The following is a 26,877-nucleotide window of genomic DNA, read 5'->3' as shown; positions in this document are numbered from 1 at the left end:
GCAGCACGCTCGCACCACGATCCGGTCAGGCAGGGCAAGGCCGGGATGGAATATGTTCATAAGTCCAAAGCATCGGGGTAAGCGGCTCCTGATTACACCATCGTCTTGTCCCAATGACGCTCCGCTGCGTCCAGCGTCTTGCCCTCCGTACGCCTCAGCAAAGGTTCCAGTAAGCCGCGCGAGTCCATGCTGATGTAGAGCCGCAGGTCGCTCAGCAGCTCATTGACGGCATGCATCGAGAATGGCACGAAGTTCGTCACCTTGGCGTGCTTGTCCTTGGAATGCTCGTCGAGCCGGTGGAACGTGTCTTGCGCCTGATCGGCGTCCTGCGTGCCAGCAGCAGCGCCTGCATCGTCGCTGTGGCTATCGTTGCTGGAACGTCGGCTCACCTTACATGTATTCGAAGACCCACAGCGCTGCAACCTCGCTCGCAATCGTGCAGAAAAGGCTGGACTTGTAGCCGTTGAAAGCAAGGCCGGGGACAACGACGGGAAATGTGTCTGTACAGCCCGGACCAGTTCCCTTGTCCATCTGTCAGCTTTGCGATGATTTCCGACGGTAGGAAGCTCGACTTATGGTAGTAGCTTATACCGCAGAAAATGAGCTCCACGCGCAGCTCACTGTCGTCAGAAAGCAACGCGCTGCGCTGACGTTCCGAGGTAGAAGCACGTAATTCTTGGATGGTCACATACTGCGTGTCGCGGATTGTGCCTTTGCAAGCGCACTCGTAGAACCCCTCGGTGGCGAACGAGATGCTCGCGCGCGCAATGGTCGCAAAGCGCTTGTTGGGATGGAGGCCCAGTCTCGAGAGACAGAATTGGAAATTGATGGCGGTGCGGAATGATTCGACGAGAGCATTTCGTATGACACGCATTGGCGTGCGGTGCAGGAGATATTTGAAGGGACTGGGTAGCGTAATGTACTCCAACAGCGCCTTGCCGAGAACGTGCCACTGAGGAACAATTGGGACGGTAGTTTACGCGTCAGATGCGCCGTGGCGATTTGGAGTGGAATCTTGCCACATCCCGTGCATACTCACTCAGTAGGTATTTGTAGTTCAAGCCTAACAGCTTATACGGCATCTTCTACGTTAAGTTCTTCATAACCACCGTCGTGCACTTCGTTCCGTTAACACTGACGGCCTTTGCGACGTCGCATGCGCTCTTGCTGTAGCCGACGTTCACTTCCTTCCCGCAGACCATGGCCTGTAGCTATTGCGTGGTGTGGGGAAATGCGGCCGTGTGGTGCAATTGTCCGCCGGAGGAGAGGTAATCTGAAGCGCCCAGGTGGGTCGGAAGCTTGCCATTGCAAAAGTGCTGTGGCAGACGACAAAAAAGGCGAACGTGGCTTCGTTGTCAGCACCGTTTGCGAGTTCGCAGGTATTGACCGCCCATTTCCCTGCTATCCTGCCTCCGGAATTTGCTGCAGACGTGACTTCAGTGTTAAATCGGATATACTTGTGTAGGCCGCACTTTTCGCATACGAGGCGAAATACATTTGCACCTGTTCGCCAGTGGGTCATTCGGGATAATCGCGGGGTATCGCAAGGTCCCTGAACGAGTATGTGTCCTTGGCATTCTGCACCGTTACGCCGAGGTAGCGCAGCCCTTTGATCCATGCCCCGCCCACCTCGCTGTTGCGCTTGATGACCGTCACATCGTGGGAGAAGGCGAGGAGCGTACGTCCCGTGATGAGGCCGGATGCGCCAGTGCCAACAATGCAGGCCTTCATTATGACACAGATGGTGGTTTCTCCATCGCCTCTGCGAGTGCGGAGAACGCGGATCGAGGGCAGAAGGAGGGAGTGACCGAACGAGGGAGTGCTTCAAAAATGGACCGCGAACCTTGTCAGCGGTAACCTGTTTTGGAAGTGCATATGCCGAGATTTGCTCGAGGGTGCAACGTATGGAGATTGGGAAGGCAGTCAATTCATTCGGTGCAACGTCACATCTCCGCCTGTTCCGAAGTTCCAAGCGTTCATCCCGAACCAGAGTCCAGCGACCAACCTGGCCAAGTCAATTCGACATTCGTCGGGCTTTCAACCCAAAAGGTACTCCATAGCTGCTGACACTTGTTCGGCAATGCCTATCTGGGTGGAGCTTGCAGCTTGCTTGCAACGATGAAAGCCCATGACTCAGTGATCAGAGCACCACCCATTATGGTCACGAGCAAGCAGTTCCATTGAGTTTCCCACAAGTTGAACAAGCAGGAGTGAAGGGGGCGATCAGTTCTGCGGTACAACTTTCCAGAGGGCTTGTTTACCCTTTCCACCGCCTTGCACCGTATACCAACGATTCCAAAACCAAGATAGTGCGCGATGACTGTTCAACCCATTATCATGGAGGGATGATATAGTCTACAAGTCGCGGTGCTCTGCCAAAGCCGTTCGTGGATAAGGGTCATTGACATTTCTTCACCGGCGATCTTATCGCCTGGAAAGCATCAGAAGATGGGGATAATGGGCTCTAAGGCCTCAACTGCGGATGGTGGTCCTCGTCTACATTTCGACCAATACAAACGGACCCTCCTCAGCTCCTCCCTCCCTCTGCGTTACATTTTCAAGCCTCACACCTGCTCAGATCTTCCGTAAAGGCTCGCCTCACACAGATATAAGACGCAAGAGCACGGCCACGCTGCCATAACACGTCCATCTGTACCAAATAGAAACCTTCAACTGCATCTCTTGCGTGTTTTGCTATGACGTCGACGGGAAAGTCGGCGAGCTAACCAATGGGGAGACGCTGACGATTCCACCGTGCAGACCTCATACTGTGAGTGCTTCCCTATTTGCGCTGTTCGATAAGGGGGATTTCAATGCTAAGAAACACGAGAGCGCGCCTGTCTCATTTTTTCTACGGGTTTGGTTTGACCCCAACAGCAGCGAGGTTTGTCATATCCCCGGTGAGCTCAAGGGTATTGGATGCTTTGACTCGAGCCTTATTCAAGTGGGTTTCCTTACGTATTACATGTTGTATGTGGCCATGGCTCTTAGTGAGGGGTAGTCAGAATCCAGGGTGAGGCTGCTAGCAGGATGACGCCATTCTGCACGGATCCTGCTACCCCTCTATCCATTTTTTGCCCGTGCAAATGAGGTTTGAGACCTTCCTCCGTACGTTTGATTCCTACCTTTCTGTACACATCCTTGCAGGTCAAGTACCTGATCCGCTGCAGATGTACCGCTTTCTCGATGGAGCGGGCATCGTGCTCGCGCTGCCATTGGGGCTTGGGTACGTGCTCTACCGCGTATTTGGTGCGGTTGACGGTTTCGTCACTCTGTTCGTCACGTTCTGTACTACAGCCCCGCTGACTTGACTTGCATGGTCTAGGTCGATGGTTGGAAAGGTATCTGCTCGGCGTTCCAAAGCTGTACAAAGAGTTCGCAGACTGGTGATCAGAATAGAGTACGATGGTATGCATATTCACAAATTCAACATGTACGATTCTATGTTCTTGTGAGTGGTCTGGAATGAGACCGTGTCGACAACGTCTCGCGTTTGAAGAAGGCTGACGAGTGGACGGGCTGTCGGCTGATGAGATTAATGAAACAATATTTACTTATAGCTATGATGAATAGACCATCTCGCTTCGGCGCTTCAGGCCGCCAACTCTTTCACCTGGAGCTGCTGCCTGCGATTGCACGACGGTGCGAGGGGAAGAGATGGTCAATGGTCAACACGAAATAGGGCATGTATCATATTGGGGGTTAGGGTTGTTACGCTCGCACTGGTCCAGTGCCCACCTGCTGGGAGGTTAAACACGTCGCGTTGCATTGCGTGTCGTGTTGATCTCTTCCCTCTTCAACACTCCTCTCTCTGGCCTTGCATCGCGCCTACTGTGCATCGAGACTTTGGAGACCATCTGGGCTCGAACGAGGGGAGGAGAGAGATACTTACGCTCGAGTATCGTGCGCAAATCAAGGTAACTAGGTCCACCAAAATGTCCACATCCAAGCGCCCAACAACGCCGATCCGACGCGTTTCGCGCGGATCCATTTCGGCGCTCGCCTCGTCGCACCCATCGTCGGGTAACCCGTCTGCCACGCCACTCTCGCATCTGGAAACGGCCATGCGGGACATTGCGGACGACGTAGCGACGCTGCATCTGAATCTAGAGCAGATTCAGTCAATTTACGAGGCGCTCGGTGTGTTCAATGAGAACTTTTCCATGTACCTCTACGGGTTGAAGATGAACGCTTTTTGTGTGGAATGGCCCGAGGTGCGTGCAGGGGCAAGCACTAGAAAGAGGCTGGTTACTGAATTACTCCGTCTTAATAGAGACCAACCGAAGAGAACTTTGAGCGCGCGAACGAGCGGCAAGGTGAGCTGCTCGCCGTCATTCCCTATGCGAGCGCAAGACACTAACTAAGTCGAGCCTTTGCAGTCGTCCAACGCCAGCAATCCGCCTATCAACAATCTTTGTATGCCAATCCATCGATCGGCGTCAACTTGAATACCGGGCGCCCCTCTCTTGGCGCCTTTTCGGACCAAGGCGGGGCGGCGGGCAGCCTGGCAGATCAGACGTATATGACTGTCGAGGACAGCACTGCGGTCGATGCGACGCCCCCGCGAGTTGCAGCAGGCAGCTCCCGTGGTAGGGGCGGTATTTCAGCTGCTGGAACATCGAGGGCAGGTGCAGGTGCCAGGACGACGACACAGCAGCAGCCCCTCAAGAGCGCACTCAAGAAGTCTTCGACAACGTCGACAGGGGTGTCCGCTGCGGGTGCGGGGGCAACTGCGAAAAAGATATCTCCGGCGGTAAAAAGGCGGCGCGAGGTGCGTACGACGCTGCAAGGGCCGGATTCCTTTTCGCAGGCAGATGCTGATTTGTATGACTTTGGCTCTGTGCAGGAGTACGCACATACAATCATCAACACTCTGCCCCTGGAATGGAGGGGGAGCGACCAGGTGCGTCCAAATCCTGATTCGCCACCGTAGAAGTCTTCGTCATTGCTTGTATGCATAAGATCTGACGAGTTTAGGCCTCCTCTCTTCAACAGAAACTGCAAAAAATTGCGGAGAGCGTCATCGTGACGCTGATCGACGCCAAGGACAAGGGCATGCGATGTGCGTATGTGCAACAGAAGGGTGCTCAAAGGACTTCAAACTGGGTGCTGACCTTCCTTCCTCATTTTCCCGATGCACCGTCGTCACCGTCACCGTCCACCGCAGTACCGGAGATTGTCGCAAACACCAAGCTGCCCCAAGTACAAGTCAACAAGTGCCTCAACGCTCTGGCGCTCGCCAAGCATGTCTCAAAGACGCAAAGCGGCGTGAGTGTCTGTGACGAGCATACAGCGGCAGTCTATCTCTGGCTAACCGTTAGTACTCTCCACACCTATGATCTTCGGTTTCAGGGCGTGATTTACGCGCTGGACCCGAACCGACATGCCGGACTGCCGTGACAGTGTTTCTATATCTCTATCCCCTGCGTTTCCCTTTGGTGCATGTAGTTCCCTCCGCAACGTGTGCAATTTATACTCGCAGCTGCTGGACTGTCTGCTCGCACCTTTTGCTTGGTGCGCATCGCAACAAAGCTACGTGCCAATTGCGGAGTGCGATCTATGGACCGTGTGAGTGCAAGAACGCGAGAACATGCAGCCCGCAAACGCGTGCATATCTACCCTCAAGTCCGACACGCCAATGGAACATCAACTCTCTTTTCACTGCTGCCTGGTACTTGCACCCCTCAATTCTCCGAGATGCATCGTTGAAGCATGCTGACGTCCGTATGGTACGCAGGCTTCGTGCGATCCAATGCCGATGCCGACGACCTGCGTGCAACCATACCGACAGCTGAAAGCAAACCAGAGAAGGCACCACCGTGCTTCCGTCCACTTCGATTTCATCGTCATGCAGCTGTAGAAACCCAACATGAAGATGGCAGACAGGACGGCCATAGTACCCAGGAGGCAGGTCAGAGTGCACAAGATATCGTTCATGCCTCGTGGTCGTGCGCCGCTGTGGTCGTAGATGCCTCGCTGCGACTGTGGCCCGAACCAAAAAAGGGCTGGTGCTTTTCTCGCTCGCAACAAGACGTCAGGGCTTTTGTTGGCGCCGACAACATCAATGCCTATATCGACGAGAAGACTGGGCAGCTAGTACCTATTGATGGGGCGGGCACTGCTGTGGATTCACAAAGCTGGCTGAGCGTCAGCGTCAACTGGCAGGGCAAAGTGCTGGCCATATCCGAAGGTGAGCAAATTGGACGCAACAGCCATGAGCAAACGCGCGTAGCAGATATCTCTACTGACCACGGACATGTTCTGCGATCGCCGTCAGATATCGTCCTGCTGTTTGATTCGCTCAAAGATGTTATGAACGCTGGTCAAGCAGAAGCATCTGGCCCAGAACAAGTTTATGACTTTAAAGGAAAGGGATCGCGCGATCCGTTTCAGGGAAGGCGACCCGACGAGCTCAAAGTCGTAGCAGGTGGCGGACACTTTCTGCTCTACGCAACGGGCCAGAATGAGGGCTCTTCAAGCTCTTTGAGCCGCCCGCACCAGCTCTGGTCGCTAGGCGACAACCGCTTTGGCCAGCTCGGCAGGCGCACTCGCTCGCTTAGCGACTACACTGTGCAGCCCGTGGCATTTTTCAGCCCATCTGAAGGCTTCCCAACGCACATCAAACGCGCCGCCGCGGGCTTGCGGCACAACGCCGTCCTGACCGTCGATGGAGATGTGTATGTGTGGGGGTGGAACGCCGAGAGGCAGCTCGGCGAAGCCAGCAGCAAACTGGTGCGCCGTCCAGAGCTACTGACGTTGTCTTCCGGCAACAGCAATGTCGAAGACGAGATCGTCTCTGTCTCGGACATCGACTGCGGAAATGACCATACCGCCGTCGTGCTGCAGGATGGAAGTGTTTGGACTTCTGGATCTAGTGAGTGTGCCTCAACACAGAAACCGTTCGTGACGCGTGCTGACCCCAAGTCACATGCTGCATGGCAGATGAACACGGTCAACTGGGAGCTCTAATAAATGCAGATTTTACCGAGCATTCGGCGTCGTTTGAGGCAGAGTGCCGCACAGCTGCTGGATGGAAACGCTGTGCGCCATTTGGCATGGGCACTACGGAGCATCATGCCACTCGCGTTCTTTGCGGCCCTTGGACGACGTTCGTGGTCGCTGCTGACACTGCGGACCATGATGTATCGAGCTGCCGCGATGCGTGAATAACCATCCCCACACGGAGCTGCAGCTGCGTTCAATACATAGCCGAAGCAGAAGTGGAAAATACCACAAAAATGGATTGAACTAGTATACATCGAGTGGTGCTGTATTTGCTGCAAGCAGAGCGAGTCGAGAGCAATTGCATCCAAAGGGGGGGCCGAGAAAAGAAAGAGATCTTGGCTCGACTATGGCCCTTCAGAATTCAGGTGGAAAAAGCTGATGGCCCTGCCAGAGCAGGCCCGCCTGCCGGCGCTTGTGCTGTTAGCTGCTCGGGGCTGTTAGGTATTTCGTTTTGGGGGGGGGGGTTCAGCAACCGACATTTCTTTTGGATCCGCTGCTAGGAGATGCGTAGACTCACATGAGTGGTGCTTGCTGCTTGTTCCCCTCTGCCATCATTCGTTGCATGAGGACACCAACACCTTCGAATACGCCTAATAGAATGCCACACATGATGCCTGACCCGAGCGCCGTTTTTGGCCCAGCTATTGTTCAGGTGGAGGGGTGCGAGGTTCAGCAGGGATACACTGATCGATCGCGGGGTTGCACCACACTCACATCGGATCGCTAAACTTCCACCAGTGAAGAAACCAGCAATGATGGCGTTGTAGGGGTCTTCTTTTTGCCGTATCGCCTTGACGGTGCAGTCAAATGTCCCAAAGAGGCCACCCCACACGCCAAAGTTGCCGCCCAGTACCGGCGCTCGCGCCTTGATGGCTGCAAGTGCGCCTGGCAATCGCTCGCCCTGTTCATCGTTGGGCAAAAAAGTGGAGGGTTATGCAATATCAGCGAAATGAAATGCGGCAGTCAAATGCATCGCACCATCGCCTTTGCAAACTCGGCGCCAGCACAAACTACTCTTTCGGCCAGAGCGGTTCTAGAATCTCTTCAGATGCACACTCACCCTTGGGCTATTTCGGCTTCCCTTGATTCCGTGCCAGATCGTGCCTCCAATGGCACCCATCGCGAAAGCCCCTCCCTGAATGACGCCGCAACGAAAGGCGAATGACAAAAAGGAAGAGAAAGGGTGCAGCGGCGACGTCAGCTGCGCGAGCATGCCTTGTCGGGCTCAGCGAATGTAGCACTCACAAAGTCATTCAGGATGACGTACGGACACGGATCACGAGTATGGTCCGCCATCCTGTATGTGTGTCCTCCTTCCCAGTGACAATGCTACCAGATTTATTTTTCAACGGCACCAACGCTGGCGCGTAGTGTAAACAGATGCAACGCTGGCAGTTGGAATTAGTCGGGTCTGGATGTGTACAGCGAGCTGGTCCGCTTGGCGCTGTTCACAAGAATCCAGCAGCGGCAATGGCGAGGGCGACGACGACAGGAATGGGTCGGGCGGCAGGCTTACAATGCGATGGGTAAACGCAGATTACTTGGCACGGATGTGACGGTCGATGCTCTCTACCGCGTGCAGCCTCGAAGATGGTTGGCTCAATTCATCGTCGCCTCAAGGATGGGGTGAGATGGTCCATGAAACGCAAAAAAATCTCGCAGAATGTCTGACTCTCGTCATCATTCCGATTCTCGCCGTTCCGCCGGCGGTGTGGCTTGTTGGGGCAGGCACTCGAACACTTGCAGCGAAGAGTCACTTTTCGCATCACCTGCTACTCTCTCAGCCTCTCTCACACCACAGCATTGACTAAGGATCCCACTGGTCCTTGCCCATGGATTCTCGAGGCCGCCTCCCTGGCACGGGAAAGATGCGCCACGGGGCATCTCCCGGCTCAGCTGGCGAAGCTCGCCAACCAAAGAGAAGTCCAAGGCTGCCGAGAATTGCCAGCAGAATCGATGGAACCGTCCCCCGCACGCTGCAGCCTAGCCCCGATTGGCTTACCAGCTACATGCCGAGCACTGAACATTGCGTCGTACACTTGCGAAGCTCAAGCACAGTGAAGACAAGAATGGGATAAGATGGAAGAATGGACGAAGGAACAAGTGTGTAGTACATTCACGTCGCACGGCGAGCGCGTGCGCGATCCAGCGCCCGGTTCAAGCATGGAAGGCGGTAGGAGATGGGCGAGCGACCCAAACACAACGTGGAGAGCCAAGGTTCACCGCATGTCACACTAGCACTCGTGGCTCGCGCTTAGTACTCCTCTGGCTCCATCTCGTCCTCAGGGCCGACACTGTCGAGACCGACTTCCTCGTAGTCCTTCTCGAGCGCTGCGAGATCCTCGCGCGCCTCGGAGAACTCGCCCTCCTCCATGCCCTCGCCAACAAACCAGTGGACAAAGGCGCGCTTGCTGTACAGCAAGTCGAACTTGCGGTCGAGCCGGCTCCACGCGGCGGCGATCGCCGTCGTGTTGGCGAGCATGCACAAGCTCCGGCTCACCTTAGCCAGGTCGCCGCCGGGGACGAGCGCGGGCGGCTCGTTGCAGATGCCGATCTTGAAGCCCGTAGGGCACCAGTCGACGAACTGGATCGTGCGCTTCGTCTTGATTGCCGCGACGGCCGAGTTGACGTCCTTGGGTACAACGTCGCCACGGTAGAGCAGGCAGCACGCCATGAACTTGCCGTCGCGGGGGTCGCACTTGACCATCTGGTTACCCTTCTCGAACGACGAGTACGTCATCTCGGCAACCGAGTTGCTCTCGTGGAACGCCTTCTCGGCTGAGATGATCGGCGCGTAGGTCGCGAGCGGGAAGTGGATGCGCGGGAACGGCACGAGGTTCGTCTGGAACTCGTTCAGGTCCACGTTCAGCGAACCGTCAAAGCGCAGCGACGCAGTGATCGACGAGACGACCTGTGCGATGAGGCGGTTGAGGTTCGAGTAGCCTGGCGCGACGATGCCGAGGTTCCTCTTGCAAATGTCATAGATCGCCTCGTTGTCGACCATGAAAGAGCAGTCCGAGTTCTCGAGCGTAGTGTGCGTCGTCAACACCGAGTTGTATGGCTCCACGACGGAGGACGACATCATCGGCGCGGGGTAAACGCTGAACTCGAGCTTGGCCTTCTTGCCGTAGTCCTGCGCGAGGCGCTCGAGGAGGAGTGAGCCGAAACCCGAACCGGTACCACCGCCAAAGGAGTGGAAGACAAAGAAGCCTTGCAGACCCGAGCAGGCGTCGGCGAGCTTGCGAACGCGGTCGAGCGTCTGGTCGATGAGCTCCTTGCCGACCGTGTAGTGGCCACGGGCATAGTTATTGGCCGCATCCTCCTTGCCCGTGACGAGCGTCTCGGGGTGGAAAAGCGAGCGGTAGGTACCCGTGCGCACCTCGTCGACCACATTGGGCTCCAGGTCGACATAGATGGAGCGGGGGACGTACTTGCCAGAGCCAGTCTCAGAGAAGAAAGTGCTGAAGCCGTCATCGTTCTCCGACGGCGAGCCGGCGACGATGCGACCGTCGGGCGAAAGGCCGTGCTCGTTGAGGTAGAGCTGCGAGGCAGGTAAGATGCCATGTCAGTCTTGGAGATGATATGTTGCTTGCGGAGCTATTCAAGCTCACCTCCCAGCACGAGTTACCGATCTGGATACCGGCCTGGCCGACGTGGATCGACTGTAGTAGAAGGAAAAGGAGGGAAGCGGGTTAATGAGCCCAGGTCCAAGCAGAGGCCGTTATTCCACATCTATCCCACGTACCAGAACCTGTTAGAACACCGAGCCACAAGCAAGAACAAAACGAAAGAGATCGTCAGCAGGTTGCATACGGGGAGGGAGAAAGAGGGGCAGAGAGCGAGCAAGCGGGGGGTGGGTGGTCGGCGCGCGGCGCTCACCTCTCTCATCGTGGCGAGTGTATTCGGATCTGTGTTTGGGGATTTTGTTGCGAAGAGTCGCAGAGAGACGATGCAGTTGCGCTGTCAAAGTAACGTGCAGCGGTTGTGGGTGGATCGGTTGATGGGGGGCGAGAGGTGACTGATGCGATGGTGATGGTCAAGGGGAGAGAAGAAAAGGGGAGAGCGAGCGAGCGTTTCTTGCTTGCGCAATGCGCTCTTGTTGACGGAGGCGGGCCCGCGCGCGGGGGGCGGTATGTGATTGCTGGACAGCGAACCACAACACTGCGCTGCTGGCGTGCCAGAGTTTGAGAATAAACAACACTTGTGCACTCTCACTCCTCCTGCTGAGCACCAGACACGGCAACCCTAACTCGCTCTGTCCGTCGCTCCCGCTCTCTGCCCTGCACTTGGGACGCGTCCCACTCAAACAGCACGTGCGCGCCAGGCACCAGCACCAACCCTAACCAACTGGTTCCCGCACATTTTGCACAGTAGTAGTAAATAATAACCCTACATTGTAACAACGCCAGGACAAGCCCTACCAAGACCCAGCGATCCTCACTGGGCTGGCGTCGCCGACGGACTCGCCACCAACACGACCCATCACATGGATACACGAGCTTTGCACAGCTGCATTGGCTGGCTGGACATGGCTGCGCCGAGCTTCCTGTATCGCCAGAGCTCTTCCTAGTGCACTTGCGGCTAACTGCAAAGGGGTGCCCCGCCGAGCCACGCAATGAGGGACAACGAGGCCACCGTCCTCGTCGGCGAAAAGTGCATCCTCGTTCCCTACCGCAGGCAGCATGTAAGTACTCCTTGCCAGTAGTAGAGAACGGATCTCCCACGGGGCCGTACATGTGTCGCGGAATTTCGGGCGGTCTTGTCGATCGCCGCTGAACAGTGTATTTACACGGATGGATGGATGAAAAAATGAATGACGCCTCGGACCCCCCCCCCCTTCCTCCTTCCGCCTCCTGCAGGTGCAACGCTACCACGAGTGGATGGCCGACCCGGTCCTGCAGCAGCAGACCGCGTCGGAGCCGCTCAGTCTAGAGCAGGAGTACGATATGCAGGCGTCGTGGCATGACGATCCGGACAAGCTCACATTCATCATCCTCGCCAAGAGCCCCAGCCTCGACCGCCGCGGCAATGGCGGTATCAGCGGCACAGACCATGCAATTGCATCGGCGGCACCGTCATCGCCACCGTCACCGTCCGGGCCGCGCGAGGGAGAGAGCATCGACGAATGGCTCCAGGCCTGGCCCATGTGCGGAGATGTCAATATGTTCTTCCAGCCCGCTTCCGATGACGACGCAGAAGAAGCAGAGGGCCACGCAACATCAGCCTCACCGTACCTGCCAACACCCAAGCTGCTCGACGCCGAGTGTGAGCTCATGATTGCAGGTGCGTGCCCCGTGCTCAAAGCGCATGCAGCCGCTCATCATACCTTTCCACACCGCGCGCAGATCCGCAGTACCGCCGCCACGGCATCGGGCGCGAAGCGCTGCTGCTACTCCTCACGTACGCCCGGTGCACGCCCTCGCTGTCCATCTACCGCCCGCCTCCGCCCCGACCGCGCACCCAGGATCTTCCCGCGCAAGCACAGACCGACGTACGTGTGCGCTTCATGGCCAAGATTTCCCTTGCGAACGCACCGTCGCTCGCGCTCTTCCGCTCGCTCGGCTTCGCCACCGTGCGCATCAGCGACGTCTGGGCCGAGGCCGAGTTGCACTTGCGGGACGAGGACGTGCAGACTCTCATCCGATCACAGCTGCCGCTCAATACGCTCATGTGGCCTGTAGATAGTTGCGCGTGATTTTGGAACTAAATGGGGTGGGAGTGCGCGCCTTCGCATGTGCGCGGATATGCCGCCGCAAGCAGTCTGTTCTGTCCGTCTAGAGCGGGACACGAGCGTCCTTTCATGCGCAGTGCGATACGATGGGGGCCATTGGTCTGTAATTACAAGCGTCTCTCTTTTGGTGTTCTTTTAAGCCTCGCGAGCGCCTCGCATCTACGCGCTCGGATCAGCCGTGACGCCCGCAGCCGCAGCGCTGACCGCTGCCTTGGCCGCCGTGCTAGCGTCGGGCTTGCTGACAACATCCGGGCGCAGCATCGGGAACGTCAGCACCTCGCCGATCCGATTGCTGTCCGTCAGGAACATCGTCATCCGGTCGATGCCCAGGCCCCAGCCAGCCGTCGGCGGCAGACCATGCTCGAGCGCGTCGACGAACGTCGCGTCGATCAGCGCGACCTCATCATCGCCTTGCGCCGCCTGGCTCGCCTGCTCCTCGAACATCTTGCGTTGTTGGAACCTGTACCCACGGCAGAAGCGCAAAAGTCAGCATGCAATCGCGAGTAGGCTATACGACGCGCCCTCAGTCTGATGGGCAACTCACGGATCGTTCAACTCGGTGTACGCGTTGGCTGGAAATACGAAACGGACAGAATAGGACAGGATGAGAGTGCGAAACGCAAAGGAACAATACGACAGGCCCCCACTCACCGATCTCTTTCTTCGCAACGAACACCTCGAAACGCTCTGTCAAACCTGGACGCGAGCGGTGGTACTTGGCAAGCGGCGACATGACCTGAGGGTGGCCAACGATGAAACTCGGGTTGACGCACTGCTCCTCGATAAATTCTCCGACGAGTTTGTCGATCAGTCGCGCTGACGTCCGCGGTGGACTGCAGTCCACTTTGTGCTTCTTGCAGAGCTCGTCGAGCCACTTGCGCACCTCGTCCGTGTGCAGCGTGTCCGCCGGCGGGAACGTCACGCCAAGTGCCGCTTCGAGCGTCTCGATCATGTCGAAGCGCTTCCAGGGCGGCGAAAAGTCGATCTCGTACGCCTTAGCATCCGGCTTGTCCTTGCCCTCCGGGTGGTACACGACCTTGTACGAGCCAGTCACGTGTTTGACCAACCCCGAGATCATCGACTCGGTGATCGTCTGCAGGTCGTTAAAGTCGGCGTACGCCATGTAGAACTCACACGACGTGAACTCTGGGTTGTGCCTGTCGACGCGCGGAAAAGGGATGTGCTCAGTAAGCACTGAAGTCGCCAAATGAGAAGAGACCAGCATGCTCACGTCTGATCAATCGACTCGTTACGGAAGACACGCCCAATTTCGTACACGCGGTCCAGGCCACCGACCACGAGTTCCTTGAGGTACAGCTCCGGCGCGATACGCATAAACAGCTCCATGTTCAGGTCGTTGTGGTGCGTGACGAACGGTTTGGCCGTAGCACCGCCGGCAATCTGATTCATCATCGGCGTCTCGACCTCGAGGAAGCCGAGGTTGTCGAGGAAGCGGCGGACGTAGTTGATAATCTTTGCACGCTTGACAAAGATGTCGCGCACGTGGTTGTTGACAATCAGGTCGAGGTAACGCTTGCGGAAGCGCTGCTCCGGATTGGTGAAGCCGCCCTTTTGGATGGACGTATCGCCGACGGAGATGGTGTGCGCTTGGCGCGGCAGCATGTGCAGGTTCGGCGCGAGCAGCTTTAGTGAGACAGGCATGATCGACAGCTCTCCCTTCTTGGTCTTGCCAGGGTAGCCTTGCACACCGACAATGTCACCTCGACGCAGCAGGTCGTGGAGCTCCATGAAGCCCTCCGGCGTACCTGCTTCACCTTGGTGGTCCGCGGCGGAGGCCATGATCTGGATCTTGACGCCCTCGCCGTGCAGATCGTAGAACCGCAGCTTGGACGATGAGCTGCGGACATTGTGGATCCTACCTGCGACAGTGACGAGATGCGCCTCTCCTTGATCCTTGAGAGAGGTGCCAGGCTGCGTTGTTGCGTCGTACTTGGCGATGAACTCGGAGAGTGAGATGGAGACATGGAACTTGTGCGGGTACGGATCTGGCTGATGCGTTTCGCGCAGCTTGAGGACAGTCTTGCATCTCCGCTCGTAGTACTGCTGGGGTGAGAGGTCATCTGCGTCCTCCTCCTGGCCTTCGGCACCGGCAGCCGCCTTGCCAGCGGCCGGAGCAGCTACAGCGGGTGCGGCAGCGGCCTTGGCGGCTTTCTTTTCAGCGGCAGCGCGCGCGTTCTGACGTTTCTTGAGCTCGTTCTTGGATATCATCTCACCGGTGACAGGGTCTTTGTGCAGGTTGCGAGGAGGCTCTGCGGCAGCGCCCACTGTGGCATTGTTTGCAACCTGGTCAGCCATTTTGAAACTGCTGCTGTTGCTGTGTCGAACTAGAGAGACTGTAGTTCTTCTAGCGCTTGGATAGGCGACCGAGATTGGCGATGCAGCTGTGGCGTTAGAGACAGCAAGCGGGTGATGCGACAGACTTCGGTGTGTAAAACTGCTACGTATACTGCGTGCGGCAACGTTGAGCATTCATGCACTTGAGCAACGCCTAGTAAGCCCACAGGGTGTAGGGAAGTAAGTGGGTGACCTGGCTGTGGGCCCGTCACTCGAGCGTGTGCAATCGCTTGGTTCGTTTTTCCCGGCGTGTCCCAAACGTGCAGCAGCTACGTTTGCCTGCGGATGTCCGAATCTACAATCTCCAGGAACACAAAGTGGGAAGGAGGAAGACGAAGAATGGGCGGATCTGTGGAAGGTGGACGAAGTCCAAAAAGGTAACAAAAAGACAACTTCTTCGGGTCTAAAAGCTCGCGGGGGACTCCCCGGAATTTTCGTTTTCCGTTTTGCGGAACGGTTCGTTTCCGTTTTCAGTGCGCAAGATCAATGCAGGGCCGCACATAACTGAGGTGGAAAGGAGAGAAAGACCATTGGCCAGGAATGGAGATATCAATTATATGATTCATATTGGACCGGGTTATGGCTATATGGATGGCGGAGTTTGAGGGAATGTGTCATGTCGCATTAGCGTTAGTGTCTATATGTTCGATTTCTCCAGTCACTGCTGATGCAGATGCTCGCCTATTCGCTCGGTCAGGTGGCTTGTGAATGGGGATGCAAAGGGTGTGTGCTTCGAATCGAATGCTGTGCATCGATTCATCATTTCGGCCTCGCTTGTAAGCTACTGGGTATCTTGCAATCGCCGCAAACCCACAAATCACCCAGTTTTGTCCATTAGACGGTACGTCCCTATGCAGATGGAATTCAATCAAGACGGTGTAGATGGCTCATCACAAGGCTTTCGAATCCAGGTGTCATTGGCTCGAAACAGTATGGCTAAGCATGATTTGGATCGTTTGCGTCATGAAAAGGCAATTTTAACTCTGCTCTCCTTCATCAATCATTGCCATAACCGCCATGATCGTCGTCATCATCTGCTTCTGCTGCCGCTGATGGTCCCAATGTCCCATCCAACGACAAACTTGCTCGCGTTAACAAGGAGAAAATGCCTTCCCTCGGTCATGTATAACCCTTCAGCCGCTCAAATTGTTACCCAATTTCTAATATGCCACAAAGGTACCACCCTGAATAGCAGGATGAAGGCTGAGCGGCCCCATTCGAACGCGAGGTCCAATGAATGGAGTTCCTGAAGACTGTTCCATCGGCTGCGGCGGACCGCATGATCAGCTCCATCGTTGTAATCAGTTGACGCAGGAAGATTGTGGAGTCGATCGCGATCGGTACGCGCCGCAAAGTCCGAATGTCCTCATTGTAAGTTTGAGTCAGTAGCTGCAGAAGCTCCATGAGCTAAGACCCTGGCGTAGGTCACGTTGTTCAAGCTGAATCAAGTCTTGAACGGGATGCATTATATCCTCAATGATGCATGCAATGCCGTTAGCATCCAAGATACGCAGCGCCATGGCGGAGGGTATGACGTTGACGTGAAGCGCATTCAACAGGTGACACTGAGATGACTTGGTCACAGGAAGGAAAAATACCCAGTACTTTCAGCTTGTAAGGAAGGTGAAATAATCTTCGGAGAGAAAGCTTGCATGGAAGCTCTAGTAGGGAAGAATGCGAAGTTGTCGAGGGAGGGGGGGCATGGCACGTTGGCCGGCGAATCGCCAGTGAACCGAGGAGCCAGAGCAAAAGATAGCGAAAGCCATCATTCACCGCTGTGAGTTCTTCTTGGGGTTCGAACAGCCAAGGCGAAGCTACAACAAGCGATGACCGCGTTTGTATATTCTCAAAAATATAGTAGACGCAGTCGGTTTTGCACACATGAGAAGCAAGCAAGCATGATAGATAGAATGACTTGATGAACAAAACCGAAGTGAATTTCGCAAAAACGAACCCGATTTCTTCGCGAGGCTCCTGCGGAATGTGGGTGCTTCGAGTTGGTTATTGCGGCTCTCGTGAGGAACAGGTTACAAAATGATCACGTGATTTGCTTCAAGACACGCTCCTTTCAATGCCAGTGAGAAAAACCAAGCCTCGGCGGAGACCTCACAACGCAACGCCATCATCCGCATCAGCTGGAGCAAGTCTCACGGTTGTACGGGCACTTGCTAATCTCTAGAAAAGCTGGGTCACGTCCGATCGAGAAGCAGACGGTCAGGCAATAGCTGAAAACCTCTCCTCAAGGTTTCTCCAATACGGCGGCAAAGCTTTAGAATCTCAGGCCGCTTGAGGGGGGATGGCCACGGTCGACCTCGCCAACTAGTCGCTTGAAGTGGTCTTTGGTGACTGCGCAACACATCGGTCGCCTCGACAGCTTCGGAGCCCACCATACAGGCATCAAGAAACCTTCAGACCATACTCCGAACGTGTGGAAGAAATATCAGTGTTCATCAACAGTGCAAACCCATTACCCGCGCCATGCCACCAACACCTGGACCCAACAGCGTCAGCAGCAGCGGAAGAAGTGGTAGTAGCATCAGGAGCAGCGAGCGAAAGTACAAAGACAAAAGCGCTACAACTCTGTCACGTTCGGTCCCATCTCGCTGAGACTTCTTGTTCAACACGCTGCATCTTGGCGTCTACAGCAGAATTAACCGCAAGACCTCTTGCTGCTGAGCAGCATCGCTTGACAAAGACATCTGAAGTACAGACCACGTTCGAGTGCTCCATTCGTGTCTTTTTGAAGGAACTTCCAATCACACTTTCCCCGAGGCAAAAACAGCTGGGCATTCCATCAACCAGTATGCGCGCAGCACCTGTCTTGAGCGCCGAAACGCCTTCGTTCCAGCCTGCGCAGACGCACAGCACTGCAGTGAGCGCCAACAGTGCTGTTGCAGCCGCCAATAAGGACGACCTTCAGCCTGCTCCGACAAAATCGGATCCGAATGTACACATATTTGCAGCAGGACAGTGTTCCGAACAACAGCAACACCACCGTGCCATTGAGCGCGATCGCAGTGCGCCGTCGGGGTTGACGAACAGCTCTTCCGGGGAGGCGACGCTCTTCGGTGGCATCACGTCTGCTTCGAGCTCGGAGCTGCATCTAAAATCCCATACTCAGCAGCAGAATCAATCGTCTCGTGCTGGTAACGCGCGCGCATGCAGATTCGAAGGGGCCAGCCGCGACAAGGAGCGCGCCGCCATAGCCCGCGAGCGAGAGCGCGGAGGCGGTGCCTCCGCTCGAGTTTCCGCACTAGCAGCAGCGGATGAAGACAGATCTTCATCGAAGAGTGTGTCTAGGGTCGACCTTGCGACGAGTCTGATGAATTACAAGCGCAAGACGGCTGCCAAGGAGGGTGGCGGAGTGGGCGCAAATGGGACGCGCGGCGAGCGGGAGCGGCATCGAGATCGAGACGGCAGCAGCCACAGCCACAGGGAGCGGAACAAGGAGGGTGAGCGCGATAGAGAAAGAGACAAGTCAAGGGAGAGGGACAGTAGGGATGGCGCTGGCTCGTCCTCCCGCCAACATCGCGCTGCAGGACGCGGCGACCGCGATCGGGATCGGGATCGTGCAGAATCGCGAGGAGCAGTCGCGTCCGCCTATGCAGGTGACGACCTGGTGGATTCTGTCGCATCCCTGCGCATGGTGCCGAGAGGCGCCATGGGCGAGCGCGGAGGGCCATCGGGTGGAAAACTGTTCGATCCTGATGCACCTACATCGGCATCTGAGCGTCAACAACAGCATGCTCCACATCGCTCGCACCACTCACACTTGCAGGAGGGCCATCAACATGCATATCATCATCGCAGTGCGGGAGGCGGGGCTGGAAGTGGCAAGAGGCGAGAGAATCGAGATCGAGATCGAGAGCGCAATGAGCGTGACGAGTTCGATCGTCATCATCACAACCACCATCACAACCATCTGCACCCGCCCCTCCCCCCAAGTGGCGCCTCAACTTGGGAAGAAGAGCAGCGCCCATTGTACAGCCGCACAACGTACGACGACGACTTTGAGCCTCGTCCACGAACGATAGCAGCCGCAGCCAATGGTGGCAACGCAAACGCTTCGACAGTCGGTGGCGGCGGTACAGGCGTTACAGGAGGACCGGGTCCAAATGCAAACGCTAATTCAGGCACAGGCACAACCGCATCGCTCGCGACAACAACAGCAAGTAGCGCCGCCGGCAGCGCTGGCGGGACACAACTGTTCGATCCGCGTCGACACGATCCCGTCAAATTTGCTGCGATGCAAAAGCGTGCACCGGCAAGCGCAAATGGCGGCGGCAGCGATTCTAAAGTCTGGCCGTCGTCGGTGTCCTCTGCCGTGGCAGGACCTGTGACGAGCACTAGCGGCCAACTTGCCGTGCAGGCTGTGGGGACGATCACGCCTACGTCGTTCAGCGACGCCCGATCACTTGTCAGTTCTTCGCTCGCTAGCAAGAGCACGGGCGCAGCGAGCGTCACGTCGAGCGAGGCGTCACGTGAACGCAGGCGCAGGCGTGGCGGTGCGTCCAGCGCACGTAGCGGAGGCGGTGGTGGTGGACAGACAGACGCATCGCCTTCAGCTCCGGATGGGAACAAAAGCGAGCGCGACGCCAAATCTCGCGGAACCGGCGGAGCAGGCGGGGGCGGAGGTGAAGTGAATAGCTATGTGATGGACCTCAAACGCGCCTACCGGGACATCTCCCAGCTCGAGCAAAAGTTGCAGGAAGATCACAAGGCCGCGGTCGAGAAGCGCAACGAGCGAAGTGGTGCCCAGTTGCTTGACGCTGGATTTCCCTCGGGCATTGCTGTCGTTATGGCCGGGGCAAATTCGGGAGCAGGCGGAGGAGGAGCAGGCAACCCTACCGGCACTAGTAGTACCAGTGCCGTCGGTGCTGTTGACCACGAGGCGTGGCTGCGCCTCATAGCACAGCATCGACAGCTTGCCGAGCTGCACGAAGCCTTCATGGAGATGGTGCTGCGTCCGGGCTTGCCGGCGTCGCTGCATTCCTTACCGCAGAACTACAATATCCCCACGCGTCTCTGGCAGACAGGCTTTCATATCATGCTCGAGCGACTGCGCCATGCGTTGCCGTACCCTCAGCCGACGCAGCAGCCGACTGACGAAGCGGGCACAGCGGCGCAAGCGCAGCTGCTCGACCATTTGACCGAGTTTATCTACTTTGCGTACGCATTCTACAGTAACTTGCTCGAGTCGGAGATCCTCCGCGTTTTCAAGAGCGCGTGGATCGAGAGCCTCGGCGACCTGGCGCGCTATAGGATGGCCGTAGCGGGTCTCAGCGCTGCGCTCAACAGATCAGCGAAGAATTGTAATGGTGGCGTGCGCAACAAGGCTAGACGCGTGCTAGTGAGGCAGCAGCATCAGCAGCAGTCAACAAGCGTGACCGAGGCGAAGATAACCAACTTGGCTCGTATCGATGATGAAGACAATGACGAAGGTGGGAGCGCCGCCAGGCCGCCACCGCATGTTGCTGGCCTGGAGCGCGCCAGCATCGGAAGCGACGCGCTGGGCGACTGGGAGCTAGAGGAAAAAGAAACGTGGCGCATCACCGCGAGGGACTGGTATGCCAAAGGTCTAGCAGATATGCCAGGGACGGGGAGGCTGCATCACCACCTGGGGATCCTTAGCCGGAATGAAGAGCTGCGGGCCCTACATCATTTCTGCAGGAGGTGAGCAAGTTCTCGGCGCTTGTCTCTGCGGGTTCCTATCTTTTTTCTACCTTGTTGCTGATGCGACACTTGTGCTGTCGGTTGCTCATTTGCAGCTTGACGGCCTCTCACCCTTTCCTTTCAGCCAGGGAGTCGATGTTGCCACTCTTCGATCCGAAACTGCAAAGCAGGAGGCAAGGTTCGGACGCGTCGCTGACGGATTTGTTCGTGTGCATGCACGGAATGATCATTACGCGCGTGCAGCTTGACGACTTCGAAGACGTGTTCCAACGCTTCCTCTTTGCCTTGCAAGATGTCGATCCAAGCGGCCGCTCCTCGCCGGATGTCATGAGCACGGCATCTATTTCCTCCGCTGAGTGGATGATGATGGCGACGGCGAACGTTGCAGCCATCTTGCAGCACGGTGCCGAGGATGCCATCTTTGCCACCGCGACAGATGCAGCTAGTCAAGAGAGTCAAGCGCGCAAGACGGAGCGCATCGAGGCAAAGACGCCTACAGCCATCATACTCAGTCAGAACTCGAAAGTCTCTAGCCCGCCATCATCGCCGAAAATTGGGATGAGGGATGCCCCTGAAAACACTATCGTCACGTTGCAGAAGAAGTCCAATGAAGCACCATCTGATGAGGACCTGCCCTTGCCTCTCCGGTGTGCATTGCGCCTGGCTTTCACTTCCTTGCGCATCCTTATCGTGCGCTGGATCAAATCACGGAACGCAACCATCAACCCGTACCTCACCATCATACTCACCTTCCTGGCGACCGTCGCGAAGCAGACCGTTGCGCTCGGCATTCTTGAGCGATGGGTGCCATGGGAAGCCTTGACCCAGCTCGCTGTACATGCCCCTCATCCTATTGACCCGCGCAAGGATATGCCCAGCAAGATCACGGGAATTCAACCGCTACCAGAAGACTGGTGCTTACGCGGCATGGCCTGGGTTGGGCGCCGAGTGTACGAACGAGGCTTTTGGAAACCGCCTCGCGCAGGCATCTCGGCCCTCAAGTTCGAATCTGAGGTAGACGTCCTTACTCGTGAACAAGCCATGGGGGAAACAGGTTGGGGCAGCGAGAACGTCACCTCTGAAGGAGACGATGACCAGCCAACTCTTCGTGCCGACTCGGTGCTCACAGACTTGCGCTGGAAGCGCCTCTTACACACGCTCATGTCTCTCGCAAAGACGGTTCCTGGTCTCGATTTTGATGAGCGAACCCAATCTGTCGCCGTTGTCAATCCGCTGCGCAACAAAATCGAGCGTTGGGCCATTGAAGAGAAGGAAGTGGAAGCGATCGAAACTTCTCCGCATATTCGCAAATTTGATGTTGACAGCGATGAGGAGGCGGACTCGTCGAGCGAGCGAGAGAGCGACGAAGACGCTGATGACGGGAACCTGCCGGAGGAGATTCGTGTTCTTAAGGTCAGCGGCCTGGCAACTCATACGAGCAATGTAGACTGATGACTCCACGATCTTTTCTTTCCCCGCAGGCGCGTCATCGATACCTCAAGAGTGTAATCCAACAGGCAAAGTCTGCTGCTGCGCCACTTATGCCCACCCGAACCAAGCAAGATGGACAGGGCAAGAAAGAGGCCGGGCGCAAGCCAGGAAGGAAAGAGCTTGTGAACGTGGTGCCGGGATACACAGTCCTCGTCCTGGACACCAACGTTCTTATTGCGCCAGGCAAGCTGCTCGAACAGCTCGTCGAGTGGAAGCGCTGGACCATCATTATTCCACTCGCGGTCGTGACCGAACTGGATGGCTTGCAAAAGAATCCGGAGCCGCTCGGTCCTGGTGCCCAACGTGCTCTAGCCTATATCGAAAAGAACATACGCTCTTGCAGCAAATGGCTCAAAGTACAGACGTCTCGTGGCAACTACCTCGCGGATTTGACTGTGCGTCAAGAGGAAATCGATTTTGGCAACGATGTTGGGGACGATGTGCGCGCTCGTTCGCTCGATGAGATTATTCTCCGGGTGGTCAACTGGCAACAGACGCACTTTATGGATCGACTGGCAATCCTGTCAGACAACCCCTCACGCGATCGCGAGCGAATCAAGCCGGAAACGACGAAGGCTGTTCTTGTAACTCTGGACCGAAACTTGCGCCTCAAAGCGCGAGGGAAAGGACTTTCAGCTGCCACGCAAAAGGAGATTACCCACATCTTCTTGGCACACAAGGCACCGAACGGCTAGCAATAGCTATCCAGTAGTTTTGGTTTCTTCATCTTTTTCCACCCAAAGAACATCAGTGTTCTCTGGTGCAAGGCCCGTTTTGGCCACATGTTTCTCCCGTCGCGGCAGCGGTTGGGACCTGGCGAGCTTGCCCGCGCGCGCCATGCGCTGAGTCTTGCTCGTGTGACAAAGGCAGACGGAATTCCTCTCGCCCGCTGTGCGCACCGCTGCATTACATGCAGTGTAGTGGCGAGAGATTGAGTCTCTCTCTGCAGGAGCTCTGTGCATTTCGGACAGCGCGACAAGTGTTCGGCACTTTCATTTCACGATGGCGTTGTGGCCCAACGACATGTAGTGCAGCGCATCTGACTAAATTACACGCTTCCAAACTCGCTGCGCAGTTGATCTGCTAGCAACTGGATCTTGTCCATTTGCTCGTCCGTGGTATTTCGCAATTCTTGCTGATCAGCTGCAAGTCGCAGCTCTCGGTTCGCGGCCGCGAAATCCTCGAGGCTCTCCAGGAGCTGTTGCATTGCCTCCGCGGCGCCTCGGCGAGCATTTGCGGCTGCGATGAAAGATGCTCGGCGCTGCTCACTACCAACGAGGAGCAGGGCAAGCAGTACGGATAAGCAGCCAGTGAAGACTCCAATTGCAGCAGCCTTTGCCGTCTGCTCTTCTTGAGCATTTCTTGAACTGTCCATATACGCCGCGGCGAGAATCGAGAGTGCAGGACTGGAATGCAAGTTCTGCTCGCGACCGGTGTGAACGAGAATTGGTGCATCGGCGATGAGGGCGCGTTGTGAAGGACAAGCTTCGAGGATGTTCGTGAGCAGGCTGAGTATCAAGCATCTTTGTTCGACATCTGCAAAGCCGTTTTCTTCAGCGTCCTCTCCCTCCTTGCCTAGCTCTCTTGATGTTTTGCCAGAGATGTTCGCGGGTCTCGACGCCGGAACCGCTCGTGCAAGCAACGCTTCCAGAAAGGGGACGCTGCCGAGGGCCTGGCAATTTTCGGCACTGTCTTGCGTCGAGAGGACAAGGAGCTGTACCAGCATGCTAAACGCCCCTGAATGCGCGGAGTGCTGCTCGGATGCACTGGCGCCATTTAAAAAGCTTTTCTGGAGATGCGGAACGAGAGGCTGTAGCTTACGCCGTATCTTCCTGGCGGCAAGCGAGCCCGCTACGTCTGAGACGCGGCTGAGGATCGAAACGAGGCAGGCATGCATGACATGGAGATTGGAGGACGTGACATCGGTCTTGAACTTGGCACCGCCACGGCCAGTGTTACCGCAGCTGAAGCTGCGGTCACCGTAGGGCATCGACGAAGTCGCAGCCGAGGCTGTACATGCGCCGGACGATTCGCACAATGGGACGTTAGCCCGGTAAGCCTTGATTAAGCAATCGAGCGCGCACATCAACTGCGTAGAGTCTTCGCTCTGCTGCGAAGCCGGCTGCGCGAAGTCGAACTCTGAGCCCTCGCCTCCAAAAGAGAGCAGCCGCAGCGCCTCGGGAGACAAGCATGGAATGAGCTCCGTGAGGGTAAAAAAGATCAGGTCACGTGTAGATGGCCGCTGCAGATCCTCTCGGACGCCTTGCAGCTGAAGGTGAGAAGAAGCAAATGAGAAGCGACATGCCTGCACGGCTTCTCGTACAAGTCGCAGTGTATTCCCTTGCTTTCGGTTTCTACTGCCGCCCGGTCCGCCCGCCGTGCCCTTTGCTGAATTCTGCTCGACAAGTGTGGCGCGGGAGGCACGGACGGCGGTGTCCTCCGCAGCGAGCGCGTCGCGCTCCTCGGTCAGCTGCAACATCCGGCTCAGCACATGGCACAGGTGCAGCTCCTGAGTAGCGTGGTCATGTGGATCAAGAGAATATGGTCCACCAAAATGCTCTGAAACGCGGCCGTTTGCCTCAGAGAGCGAAGCATGACCATGGTCGCGATGAGAAGTGGAGGTACGCAGCAGGTCTTCCGCGAGGCCTCCGTTGCTAGCGCCTATTTCGCCCTTTTCGCCACCAGTAGCACTTGAACCTGCTCCGCTTCCTGCAGCGACGAGGCGAGCAAGGTACAACGCAAAGATGGCGTCGAGCGTACCAGACGGATCATGCAGGTCGCTCGTCAGCGGTGCTGCGCAGCCGCACGCAAGCAAAGCGCGGTAGAGACGCTGGATGTTGTCCGTGACTTGCAAGTTGCGCAAGAAGGTCATCGATTCATCCAACTCGGCCTGTTTTTTTCCCTCATCCCCTTCTTCGTCAGCATCATGGTGTTCGTGACATCTGATGCCACTGACTCCTTTGCCATTAGAGCTAAGTTGCAATGGTGAGGGGCAACACTTTTCAACGACGATAAGTGCACAGGAGCTCTGCCGTGTTGAAAGGGAGCGCGGTTCGCTTGTGTCGAGGCCAGAAAGAAGATATTCGAGCTCATCGTTGAATCGACGATTCTCGCCTGCGGAGCGGAGCGAGGTGACAGATTTTAACTCCATCTGCCAAGCATTGCGTAGCAAGAAGGTTTAGCACGATCTCACTTATATACACAAGCAACTCGTATTCAGAGGGAGCAGACTCACGAAAGCCTGTGCTCCTTGCTCCTCCAGATCTCCCTCTCCCCACTTTTTGAGCAGATCCTTATAGCTCTCTCGCGCCTTTGGTTTCGCCTGCGAGGTGTCGAGGCCGAGGAGGGAGTCCAGCGCTGCTGCCTTTGAGGAAGTGGCTCCTGCCCTACGTGAGCGCCTAACGCCGCCTGATGGCGAATTGGATCGCGATCGCCAAGTTTGGCCTTGCTCTGCATCAACACTTAACATCTCTTCCCCCCTCTCACTGATACAAGCAAGGCTCCCATCGCCGAGCTCAACACGCAACTCGCCACTTTTGCGCAACCGCTCATGCAGTCCGGAGCTTTCATGAGACCAATTGGACGCGTCCACGAGAAAGCTACGCTGAGCACCGTAGGTCTTTGCGCGTGAGATCGCTCCGCTCAGGCCTCCAGTTGCTGCTGACGTAGGTTTGGAAGCTGCTGCGCTGTTATATCGCGTAGCTGCTTGATGGGAACGAGAAATTGTGGTTTCCTGCGAATTTGACTGCGACTTACATACCACTTGAGCATCACAAGGCGACGAGAGACCTTTGCCATCGCGCGAACATGCAGATGGGGATGCGGGGGTAGAAGCAAAATGCGACGGCGAGGGTGATTGTGACGTTTGCACGCCTACAAGGCTGTCGAAGAGCGAGGGCCCTTGAGAATGAGGGGACTTGGAACGTTTTAAGATATTTGGACGAACACCTGGGGACGGAGCTTGTGATTTAGGTTGCGTCACATCCGAGACCGCGCCTTTCATGCGGGCCGCAAGCCTTTTGGGAGGTTGTGCTCCTATCGATTCAGCCTTATGCTGAGGCTCGTTTTGTTGTACAGTGAGACTGCGCACCTTGGCTCTCATTCTCGTTAGCGGGCCAGGGGTGAGCTCGGGCTCAAGCGCATCCGCATGCGTCAGGGACGGCTCGTCGGCATCGTCACTGAGGGCTTGTGAAGAGAGAACCTTTCTCTTTTTCATTGGGCTGCTGCTGCTTGTGCTGCTGCATCCAGTAACCTCTTGCTCGCGTTCTTGCGCACCAAGGCTTCTAGCCCCTCCCTTGCGATCGCTGGCACCATCGTGATTAGTCCTTGTACTGTCGCTTGTGGCGATTCCATTGCCATGTTGGACCTTGCAATCTGTGGTAGCGAAAGAAAAAAGGGCTGAAAGATCCTTTGGCCTCTTAGAGGGCGTGTGCGGGGAGCGGTGCGGAGAGCCTTTGACGATCGATGTCAGTTTCTTCTGTGTCTTGGAAGGTGACGGTGGGGTCAATGGTGAGAACAAAGCTGAGGGTAAAGAAGGGGCTGTAGCTGTTGCCCTTGGAAGTAGTATGCAGTGACGGGACGGCGGCGATGAAGAGAGAGAAAGGGACTGGCTCTCGTTTCCT

The 26,877-nt window shown here is 56.4% G+C and overlaps 10 protein-coding genes across 10 annotated transcripts; 5 read left to right on the top strand and 5 right to left on the bottom strand.

The window, feature by feature from the left end:
* Positions 1-92: 92 nt before the first annotated feature.
* On the bottom strand, positions 93-1,731 carry K437DRAFT_293867 (uncharacterized protein; the record flags this gene model as incomplete). Its single annotated transcript, XM_013388738.1, has 5 exons — positions 93-363; positions 395-500; positions 622-952; positions 1,140-1,211; positions 1,585-1,731. 5 exons carry the CDS (start codon positions 1,729-1,731, stop codon positions 93-95), a joined length of 927 nt encoding a protein of 308 aa, XP_013244192.1.
* Positions 1,732-3,678: 1,947 nt separating this feature from the next.
* On the top strand, positions 3,679-5,481 carry K437DRAFT_255511 (uncharacterized protein). The gene is made up of 7 exons (XM_013388737.1): positions 3,679-4,214; positions 4,274-4,316; positions 4,380-4,771; positions 4,847-4,903; positions 4,996-5,062; positions 5,168-5,268; positions 5,353-5,481. The coding sequence occupies exons 1-7, from the start codon at positions 3,936-3,938 to the stop codon at positions 5,398-5,400; spliced, it is 987 nt and encodes a 328-aa protein (XP_013244191.1). The 5' UTR covers positions 3,679-3,935; the 3' UTR covers positions 5,401-5,481.
* Positions 5,482-5,663: 182 nt separating this feature from the next.
* Positions 5,664-7,249, top strand: K437DRAFT_255510 (RCC1/BLIP-II). Its single transcript, XM_013388736.1, has 3 exons — positions 5,664-6,190; positions 6,278-6,874; positions 6,943-7,249. The coding sequence occupies exons 1-3, from the start codon at positions 5,713-5,715 to the stop codon at positions 7,164-7,166; spliced, it is 1,299 nt and encodes a 432-aa protein (XP_013244190.1). The 5' UTR covers positions 5,664-5,712; the 3' UTR covers positions 7,167-7,249.
* On the bottom strand, positions 7,208-8,792 carry K437DRAFT_255509 (putative TIM17-mitochondrial inner membrane import translocase subunit). Its single transcript, XM_013388735.1, has 5 exons — positions 8,251-8,792; positions 8,066-8,140; positions 7,720-7,906; positions 7,523-7,646; positions 7,208-7,439 (listed from the first exon to the last, which is right to left on the bottom strand). Exons 1-5 carry the CDS (start codon positions 8,299-8,301, stop codon positions 7,367-7,369), a joined length of 510 nt encoding a protein of 169 aa, XP_013244189.1. The 5' UTR covers positions 8,302-8,792; the 3' UTR covers positions 7,208-7,366.
* A 26-nt stretch (positions 8,793-8,818) lies between these two features.
* On the top strand, positions 8,819-9,103 carry K437DRAFT_255508 (uncharacterized protein). Its single transcript, XM_013388734.1, has one exon. The coding sequence runs from the start codon at positions 8,838-8,840 to the stop codon at positions 9,081-9,083; it is 246 nt and encodes an 81-aa protein (XP_013244188.1). The 5' UTR covers positions 8,819-8,837; the 3' UTR covers positions 9,084-9,103.
* K437DRAFT_234222 (putative alpha tubulin) lies at positions 9,090-10,922 on the bottom strand. Its single transcript, XM_013388733.1, has 3 exons — positions 10,879-10,922; positions 10,617-10,667; positions 9,090-10,546 (listed from the first exon to the last, which is right to left on the bottom strand). The coding sequence occupies exons 1-3, from the start codon at positions 10,891-10,893 to the stop codon at positions 9,260-9,262; spliced, it is 1,353 nt and encodes a 450-aa protein (XP_013244187.1). The 5' UTR covers positions 10,894-10,922; the 3' UTR covers positions 9,090-9,259.
* A 471-nt stretch (positions 10,923-11,393) lies between these two features.
* On the top strand, positions 11,394-12,763 carry K437DRAFT_293864 (uncharacterized protein). Its single transcript, XM_013388732.1, has 3 exons — positions 11,394-11,689; positions 11,865-12,288; positions 12,351-12,763. The coding sequence occupies exons 1-3, from the start codon at positions 11,621-11,623 to the stop codon at positions 12,698-12,700; spliced, it is 843 nt and encodes a 280-aa protein (XP_013244186.1). The 5' UTR covers positions 11,394-11,620; the 3' UTR covers positions 12,701-12,763.
* Positions 12,764-12,895: 132 nt separating this feature from the next.
* K437DRAFT_222546 (lysyl-tRNA synthetase) lies at positions 12,896-15,052 on the bottom strand (the record flags this gene model as incomplete). The annotated part of the gene is made up of 4 exons (XM_013388731.1): positions 12,896-13,196; positions 13,281-13,308; positions 13,388-13,893; positions 13,968-15,052. The coding sequence occupies 4 exons, from the start codon at positions 15,050-15,052 to the stop codon at positions 12,896-12,898; spliced, it is 1,920 nt and encodes a 639-aa protein (XP_013244185.1).
* A 2,636-nt stretch (positions 15,053-17,688) lies between these two features.
* Positions 17,689-23,127, top strand: K437DRAFT_83968 (uncharacterized protein). The gene is made up of 3 exons (XM_013388730.1): positions 17,689-20,764; positions 20,860-22,177; positions 22,246-23,127. Exons 1-3 carry the CDS (start codon positions 17,895-17,897, stop codon positions 22,948-22,950), a joined length of 4,893 nt encoding a protein of 1,630 aa, XP_013244184.1. The 5' UTR covers positions 17,689-17,894; the 3' UTR covers positions 22,951-23,127.
* K437DRAFT_83979 (uncharacterized protein) lies at positions 23,112-26,723 on the bottom strand. The gene is made up of 3 exons (XM_013388729.1): positions 26,346-26,723; positions 25,491-26,271; positions 23,112-25,406 (listed from the first exon to the last, which is right to left on the bottom strand). The coding sequence occupies exons 2-3, from the start codon at positions 26,256-26,258 to the stop codon at positions 23,304-23,306; spliced, it is 2,871 nt and encodes a 956-aa protein (XP_013244183.1). The 5' UTR covers positions 26,259-26,271; positions 26,346-26,723; the 3' UTR covers positions 23,112-23,303.
* Positions 26,724-26,877: the final 154 nt, after the last annotated feature.

Source organism: Tilletiaria anomala, assembly GCF_000711695.1.
Source record: "Tilletiaria anomala UBC 951 chromosome Unknown K437scaffold_24, whole genome shotgun sequence".
Classification (NCBI taxonomy): domain Eukaryota; kingdom Fungi; phylum Basidiomycota; class Exobasidiomycetes; order Georgefischeriales; family Tilletiariaceae; genus Tilletiaria; species Tilletiaria anomala.
This window is presented reverse-complemented; position numbering and strand designations above follow the sequence as displayed.